This window comes from Sapajus apella, unplaced genomic scaffold (genome assembly GCF_009761245.1).
Source record: "Sapajus apella isolate SASKATOON/1434 unplaced genomic scaffold, GSC_monkey_1.0 scaffold2, whole genome shotgun sequence".
NCBI lineage: Eukaryota > Metazoa > Chordata > Mammalia > Primates > Cebidae > Sapajus > Sapajus apella.
The window spans coordinates 2191723-2201188 of record NW_022436942.1 but is presented as its reverse complement, the minus strand read 5'-3'; the positions used below and the strand labels follow the sequence as shown (position 1 = coordinate 2201188).

Genomic DNA, 9466 nt, shown 5'->3' with positions numbered 1-9466 from the left:
TAAAAGCAGGTATCCCTGGAAGTATATTTTAACTGGCTTTTTTCTTTTTCTTTTTTTGAGATGGAGTCTCACTCTGTCACCTAGGTGGAGTACAGTGGCACGATCTTGGCTCACTGTAATCTGTATCTCCCAGGTTCAAGCAATTCTCCTGCCTCAGCCTCCTGAGTATCTGGGATTACAGGCATGTGCCACCATGCCTGGCTAATTTTTGTATTTTTAGAAGAGACAGAGTTTCACCATGTTGGCCAGGCTAGTCTCAAACTCCTGACCTCAAGTGATCTGCCGCTTTGGCTTTCCAAAGTGCTGGGATTACAGGTATGAGCCACTGCACCCTCCCTCTGTCACCAGGCTGGAGTGCAGTGGCGTGATCTCAGCTCACTGCAACCTCTGCCTCCCGGGTTCAAGTGATTCTCCTGCCTCAGCTTCCCGAGTAGCTGGCACTACAGACACTCAGCACCATACCCAGCTAATTTTTTATTTTTTTAGTAGAGATGGGGTTTTACCGTGTTGGCCAGGATGGTCTTGATCTCTTGACCTTGTGATCTGCCCACCTTGGTTTCCCAAAGCATTGGGATTATAGGTGTGAGCCACTGTGCCCGACCAACTCTACATTTTTTTTTTTTTAAGACAGAGCCTTCACTCTTGTAGCCCAGGCTAGAGTGCCATGACATGATCTCTGCTCACTGCAACATCCACCTCCTGGGTTCAAGCAATTCTCCTGCCTCAGCCTCCTAGCTGGAATTACAAATGCATGCCACCACACTTGGCTAATTTTTGGTATCTTTAGTAGAAACAGGGTTTCATCATGTTGGCCAGGCTGCTCTCGAACTCCTGACCTCATGATCCACCCAACTCAGCCTCCTAAAGTGCTAGTATCACAGGCATGAGCCACCGCACCCAGCAAACTCTACATTTTAAATGTTTTTAAGATAGGAACACATACTAGAAAAAAAAGGGGGGGGACAAAATGGGACATTCTCTCTATACTCTGTCAATATTTTGCTTTCCCATAAAATGGTAATATGTTTCTAAAAATATATATAATCCTTACAAAAAGTGCAAAATAGCCAATTCCTCCAGCAAGAACTCTGTACAGAAATCATCACTGCTAACAGTTGAAATATATCTTTTAGGGCTTAGGCAGCTATTTGCATATTTCCACATAGATGGGAAAAGATATAAATATGTTTAATACTGCCCATTTAACAGGTCTTATATATCTTTCCATAGCAACATAGATAATTCTAGCTTTACCATTTTAAAAGCTTTAGAGTATTCCATTCTGGGTATGTACCATAATTATTCACCCAATCTCCTATTGATGAACATCTAGGCTGTTACCATTACAGCATGAATCATAAATTAATAAGAAATAAAATAGTTCTGATTTTGTGGAAGACTATTCCAAAAAGCATATAAAGCATATATTCAGGCAATTAACCTATTTGAGTGAGTTTTTGCTGTGACAGTGTAACAGATGACCTTTGATTTTAAATGGTAAACTGTACCTAAAAAGTCTTGTTCCGGTTTAAGAAATCCAGAAATGAAAACAAACAGACCATGTGAGAATACATAATGATTAGAACCAAAAATTAACCTGCAGTCTTTGCTTCTGAATTCTTCTTCAAGAAGTATATCTGAATTTCAGGAATAATAACTTTCATCTATTACTTCCTGAATTTCCCAAAAGCTACAGGAAAATGATGCCTCATCATCTTTCTTTCCTCAAATGCCTATAGTGGGAACCAGGCAGAAGCCAGATGATAAAAGGGAGGGACCTTGTATACATTATTTAAAACCTGGTCACTTGACAAAATAGGTAGGGGTACTAGGAAGAAGTATCTCTGGGAGTGTATTTTAAGTGATTTTTTTTCTTTTCCTTACACATTTCCTTAGTTTTAAAATTTTCCATAGTGACCATAAGGTGTCCTTTTCATAAGATATTATTAAACAGTGGTTATACACTCTGGCTATACATTATAATCATCTGGAGGGGATTTAAAAAAAAAAAAAAAAAAAAACCACTGCTGCCTCAGACCCTCTCCAGAAGAGTTAAATCAAAATCCCTGGGGGTAGAGTCCAGGTATCAATTAAAAAATACATATTCATTACATAATATGCAGAGAAATACACAAAGTTAACACACCCATGAATTAACCAGCAGTCCCCTTGAGGCCCCTCCCAATCACCACATCTTCCTTCCTCCCCAGAGGGAAATAGGGTCTAAGTTCAAACACTACGAATTTAGTTGGGAGAATTCAAATGAATATAATTTACAGTACAATTTTTTTGTGTGTTTGGCTTCTTTAAAATCAGCATTACGGTTGTACATTCGTTCCAGCTGCTATAAGTAGCCATAATGCATTACCATTGTTGTATACTTCATGAAATGAACATACCACAATGTATCTATTCGTTCTACTATTAAACATCTGAATTATTTCTGGTTTAGAGTTATAAATAACTCCAAACATTTTCTGTGCATGTCTTTTGTTACATGCATATACATATTTCTATTGGGTGGAACCTAAGAGTAGAATGATCAGGTAATAGGGTATTCTCATGCTCAGCTTCAGTAGATACTGCCAGTCTTCCAACAATGTTTTGCCAATGTATATACCCCATTGACTTGTGGAAAAATATTCCAATTGTCCAACAGTCTCACCAACACTTGGTATCATTCATTTCTCTACTGGGAATATTCATTTCTCTACTGGTACCTGACTGTGATTTTAATTTGCACATCCCTAATTCTCATGGTGTTAAAAACCCTTTGCTTTGCTTATTGGCTATTTGGATATCCTCTTTGTGAAAAGAGACGGTTCGAGTCTTTTACACATATTAAAAATGGAATTGTCTGTCCTTCTTCAATTTCAGGAGTTTTTAATACACCATAGATATGAGTATTCTGACAGACATGTGTTGCAAATACCTTCTCCCACTCTTGTAGCTTGTCTTTTTACTCTCTCGTTACCTTTAGATTAACAGTTTTCATTTTAGCAGTCCAATTTCTCAGGTTTTTCCTTTATTATTAGTCTTTTTTTTGTGTCATTTTAAAGAAATCTTTGCCAACATATTCTAAGATCATGAAGATACATTCCCATGTTAACTTCTAAAAGTTTGTTCCATCTTTCACATTTAGAGCTGAAACTCAATCTGATGTTGATTTTTACATATGGTATAAGACAGAGGTCACAGTTTATTGTTTCATATGTTTATCTACTTCGCAGCAACCTTCACTAGAAATACCACCCTGTAGGTACTGCATGTTCTTACTTATGAATCAGAGCTACATAATGGGCACCTAAGGGCCTACACTGTGAACTGATGTGCATTGAAGACTGAGGATGTTGGGAGGCAGCCGAGGAGGAGGAATTACTTAATGAGTACAATGTACATAATTCCAATGATGGATACACTAAAAGCCCTGACTTCACCAGTACACAATATATCCAAGTAACAAAACTACACCTGTGCTCCACAAATTTATACAAATAAAATAATTTAAAAATACTACCCTCTCCCTACTGCTTTGCAGTTCCACCTTTCACATAAGCCAAGTGAACCTAACGTGTTTGCTTCTGGATTCTCAATTACATTTTACTGGCTTATTTGTCTAGCTACAGACATCAATCCTAATGCAAATATTACAACTCTCTTAACTCCTGCTCCAAATTTGTTCTTCCTTCTCAAAGCTGTCTTGACTATTTCTGATCCTTTTCATTTCCACATAAGCTTTAGAAATCAGCCTGTTAAAATACACACACAAAAAAAGGCTGCTGGGATTTTGACTGGGATGGCCCTGAATATATGAATTAATTTAGGGAGAAATTATATCTTTAAAATATCTTTATCTTTAGAATTTTTTAATCTATGAATTTGAGATATTCCTCTATTTCTTTAGTTTCTCAATTTATCTCAAGAATGTTGGGATGTATTATATCATTTTCTCTGTAGACATCTTTACATATCCCATGATAATCATCCCGGAATAGGTAATATTTCTTGGAGCTATTGTAAATTTACTTTTTCTCTTAATTTTATTTCTTAATTTTTATAGAGACGGGGTCTTACTCTGTTGACCAGAATGGTATCAAACTCCTGGCCTCAAGAGATCCTCCCCCACTCAATCTTCCAAAGTGCTGGGATTACAGACTGAACGACAGCCTTTTTTTTTTTTTTTTTTTTTTTTAAGATGGAGTCTTGCACTGCAGCCGATCTCGGCTCACTGCAACCTCCGCCTCCCAGGTGCAGGCAATTCTCCTGCCTCAGCCTCCTGAGTAGTTGGGACTACAGGCACGTGCCATCACACCCAGCTAATTTTTGTATTTTTAGTAGAGACAAGGTTTCACCATTTTGGCCAGAATGGTCTCAATCTCTTGACCTCGAAATCTGCCCACCTTAGCCTCCCAAAGTGCTCCCAAAGTTAACAGGAATTTAATGTCCCAAAGGTCACGCCTGGCCTGCTTTTTCTTTTTAAATTTCTATTTCTAGCTGTCTCTTTACCAATATGCCTTTTATAAAAAGTTCTCCATGTAATTCCAATGTTTAGCCAGGTTTGAGAACTCCTAAGGTAATGTTTGATGAACAAGCAAAGGATAAATGTATTTTTTCCCAGTCTTAGTTATCTTTAGCCTAACTTCTGTGTGAAAATAACTTGGCAGTGTAACCTTGGCAATCCAACAGCCATTGCACAATTTTTTCAGGAGACTGCTTTAACCAAATTAGTTGTGGTTTGATTCCTGGCTGTGCAGGATTTTGTCATCTTTGATGTTCCAACGTCTAACACAGTATAGTCACCTAATTGGCATACAGTAAATGTTTGTTAAATGTTGGTTGAACTATGTGACCTCAGGCAAGTAATTTATTTCCTCTGGGCCTCAGTTCCCTCAAAGTAAAATTGAGGTAACTGTGCTGCCATCAGCTGGCTGCTGAAAGTATCAAACAAATGAGAAACAATTTTTTAAACTACCCAAGGCTACACAATAAAGTATCATTTATTAACTTCCATTAGCCTTCCTGTGTTTCAGAGGTTCATCTCCTTATTAAAAGAAAAGAAAGAGAATCAGGCACTCAGAGCAGCCCTACAAATTAATTAGCGGTTAGAAAGGGACTAACAGGTACAAGGCATTCACAGAAGTTCCAGGACCATCATAAGCACTATGTTGAGAAAGGCTTCCACAGAGTGACAACAAAGGGTACTGAAAGTCAAGACAACTTAAACAGCTCAGTCTGGTAGAAACTCGTTTAATTTCTGCTCATAAAAAGAGATTTAGCAAAAGAAGACACATACCCAAAAGAATCCTAAAGAAGTTAACAGCAATTTAACTTCACTTCTAAGGCATCTGGAAAAGGATTTATTAGAAGCATTTTATGAGGCATAATTAGATCTTATGACTTGGAGAGTAGGAGGAAAAAAGACAGCACATCAAAAGATATAACAAAGCAAATGGCTAACATCAAGTTGTGGCACTTACACTAGCTTTCCTTTAAAAAGATTTTTTTTTTTTTTTGCCATCTAACCTATAGAAGGGACTTGAAATGATTTTTCATACTTATCTTCTATTCTTACCCAGAATCATTTTTTCTTTCCCATAGTTCCACTTAAAAAGGGCTGCTCAATCCTAATCTTTTCCTTTATCTTTCCCAATCAGATCCTAATCTGGCAACCATAAAAATTTCCAACTCATACTTTTTACTATTTTACTAAAATTTACTTCTATTGTTTGTGTTTTAACACAACAACCAAATTCTAAGAGAAATCTATCATAGCCTAGTCTTCATAATTCTCTTCAGATTAAAAACAAAAATGGTTCAGATACTTGAGTTGGTCAGAAGTCAACTGCCCCTTCCAATTTCTCATTGTTACCTTCTTACGAATGTTCAATAGCCTTAAAAGTTTAAAGGAAACACAAAAATAAGCATATTAGCTTCATATACCTTTTAGAGAAAGACAGCACTTGCAACTAACCACAAATGGCTTGGTATATTGTGTAAAGCACCATCAATAGCACAAAGACTGCAAGGCCCAAATGGTGTTGTGCTCAATTACTTAAGGGTAGCAGTAAACTGGGACTCCAAGAGAAGGGAAAACTGCTTAAAAGTATGATCCATCTCATGTGCCTACTGGTCACAAAAAGCACCCTCCTCAGACATTGTAGGAACTCCATCTGCCACCTTCCAAGTTTTATTTAGCATTCAAGCTACTACCCAAGTCATGCAAATTAGCTCATCCTGCTAAAGATGGGTAAATCCTCCTAAATTACAGCAGTTGCTCAGTTTCTTCAGTTTGTGTGGTTATCAGAGTCATCAAACAGCAATTCGATCAGCCATTTTCTAGGAGGATTATACAAATCCTGAACTACACCCTTCTACCTTGCCATATTGATTTGTATCTGACAGATACAGAGAATATCTGCTTCTACTATCACTCAGCAGTTAAGTCCCACATTGTCCATCTGCACAGAATGACAATATTAATGCAAGGCAAAAAGAACAACATTGAGGAATATCAGTGCTATAACCATAGCAAAGAGGCTAAAAACAGTGTCTGAAAAAAATAATTTCTCCACTTATTCATATTAAAATTTAACTTTTGTATAAAAATTTCTAGGTATTAAATACTAAAGCACCAAACTAGAAAGAAAAAGATCTGGATCCCTGCTCTTCTGACTCAGGGGATAGCCTAGATCAACTACAAACTCTAATATCTCGAATTCTTCACCTGTTAAAATGGAGATAGCATCTCTTCTACCTCCATCATGAGACTATTTTGAGGAATGAGGATGCACAGAAGGATTAAGTACAAAACACCTTGCTATGTAAGATATTATTGAAAGGCAGCTTCACTGAAGTGGAAGGACTATGAAATTTGCAGGGGGACACACCTGGGTTCAAATCCTATCTGTGACCCTAGTAGCTGTTCATTTGTTCCTCTGACAAGTGAGGAAGGTCATTAAATTGCAGGGTTCTGGAGATTAAATAACACTGCACATGGAAAGCACCTGGCACACACTATATGCAGTGAATGTTAGTGCCCTATTATAAGCAAGGCTTTTCTGCCAAAAATAAAAATAAAAAATAAAAAAAATTGTCCTTTTCAGCTTTGGCCTCAGTCCTATACAAAGATCCTACGATTCAGTTTGCACAAAGGCTTTTCAAAGATAAGCACATAGGAATACAATCACATTATTCAGAAAATATGTTTCAGAACTGCAACTAGTCTATTAACCTCAAAACAAAATAGAATGTGCTTAACTTCATGGAAAAGCACATGATGATCTGCCTGGCATAACTAGTGCCTTTACTTTTTTTTTTTTTTTTTTTTGGACAGAGTCTTGCTCTATCGCACTCATGCTGGAGCGCAGTGAGCGATCTCGGCTCACTGCAACCTCTGCCTCCTGGGTTCAAGCGATTCTCCTGCCTCAGCCTCTCTAGCAGCTGGGGTAACAGGCACCCGGCACCATGCCCAGCTAATTTTTTGTATTTTTAGTACAGACGGGGTTTCACCATATTGGTCAGGCTAGCCTGGAACTCCTGATCTCAGGTGATCTGCCCACCTCGGTCTCCCAAACTGCTGAGATTGCAGGCGTGAGCCACCAGACACAGCCGCTTTTTACATTTTACATTAACAAACCGTGAGCTGTTGCCAAAACCCATTCACCAAGCACAAGACCTACACTCTAATATCTCATTCTGAGTTCTCACTGAGATGAGCAAGAGTCACCTGATATCAACAAAAATGGTGTACTCACAGGAAGCCAAGCCCAGGCATGATTCTTCTTGGCTCCCACAGGTGAATTTGAAGTGGCAATAGAACTTTGTTGATTCTTGTTTTTCTCATTTTAGTTTTAGTCTCTATTAAACTGTTATTCTTTACAGTTCATTTATGGATGACAAGTTATTTCCTGTTGGTAGCTGCAATGATTGAGAATTTTGTGATCTCTCACAGAGATCTATTTCTTGTTGGATATGAGACAACAGACAACATAGTTGGTTTTTGTACATTTGTCTTTTTTGAGATCAAATCAATTAGAAATTTCTTGCCCTCAAGTAAGGAGAATAACTCTGATACCTGGACTGGCAAGCTTTTGTGCTTCTGTGTTTATTTTGCATTTGTGGCTGAAATTGTAGAATTGAGGCTATACACTATCTGTATTTCTATGTATGCGTAATTCAGAAAGTCCATTTCTCATTGCGATTATGGAATGTTTTCCTGTCTCCAGATGGCATTAATAATACATTAGATGGTAAAGGCTCTTTAAAAATAAATAAAGCCCGATTCTGGGTTCATTTTTCCTCTCAAACTCTACAGAACATAACGAATTTGAAAAGCCTCTAGATGTGGGGATGTAAAAGCTCCATGCAGCTTGAGAACCATCAGTCATTAAGCCCTTAGTTCCACCCAAAGTCTGGCTGTCCAGAAGCTAAGACATTCCACTCGGGAGCAAAGGGGCGCTTTAGTAAGTTACATTAAAGCCACAAACATGGCTGCTCCCCAAGGGAGATAATACTGTGTTTAAAAAAAGAGAGAGAATTATTTCTCTCTTCCCATTTCCTCCGCCTAAATGAGAAGGTTGACAATAAGGCCTGCTTAGCCATGGGTGTTTCCACTGCAGGAAAGAACTCTGGTCCATGAGTACCGGTTCTGAACTCACCATCTGGGGTGTACCAACGCCCCCAGTACCATCTCCCTGCTAGGTTGACAGACCTCGGGCGGATTTTGACCTTGCAAGAAATGCAAAAGCAACTTTGGGCTGCAGAAGCCAGGCGCCCCGACATTACCCTCGCTGAAGTTCGCGAAGACCTCGGCTGCACCAGCCACCCGGCGTTCCGATGCCAGTACCGCTAGGACCAGCAGCTGCAGGAGCCCCATTGCTGCCTGGGCCGGGCAGGGCCCTCGCCAAGGCCAGGGAGGGGTGCGGGCGTGTGCGCCAGGGACCCACAGCCTCGCCCGAGCTACCCCGGGGCGCCAGCACCGGACGCCATCGCCCGCCAGGTGCAGACGCCTCGCACCTGCCAGCTCCGTAGCCGCCGGCGTGAGCCCAGCCGCACTCCCGGCTCCAGCAAGAGCTTTCCTCTTCCGGCACTCTACTTCAGGCGCGCGTTCCCGCGCCTCCTCCCGGGCTCTCGCTGCGTCACCGCGACGGGTTTCTGGGCGCGGGCCGCGCTGGGGCGTTTCCAGGCAGAGCGCGCCTCCTCCCGGCAGGCGGGGGACTCGCAGCCCACGGCGCTCCCGGGAACCCCCAGGAAGAAAGACCTGGCTTGAGGCCCGGTCTTCCCACTTGTATCTCACCACGCATGCAAACCACCTTGAAAGTACAAAATAATTTTCTGTTGCGGTCACCAGGCTACTGTTCCCGATGTTTAACGGCTCTTTACAACAGCAAAAAAGAGGAATCAGTTGCGAAAAACACAGTTGAAGGCTATTTCCCCCAGTAGCAACTGCCTTCCCTGCTGAGGCATA

The 9466-nt window shown here is 40.2% G+C and overlaps 1 protein-coding gene across 1 annotated transcript in view; it reads right to left on the bottom strand.

The window, feature by feature from the left end:
• TM7SF3 (transmembrane 7 superfamily member 3) overlaps positions 1-9177 on the bottom strand; it is a 41556-nt gene extending 32379 nt beyond the window's left edge. Inside the window, exon 1 of the mRNA XM_032284024.1 lies at positions 8785-9177. Coding sequence (XP_032139915.1) covers positions 8785-8875 — 91 coding nt within the window. The 5' untranslated portion in view covers positions 8876-9177. The remainder of the gene's footprint in view (positions 1-8784) is intronic.
• Positions 9178-9466: the final 289 nt, after the last annotated feature.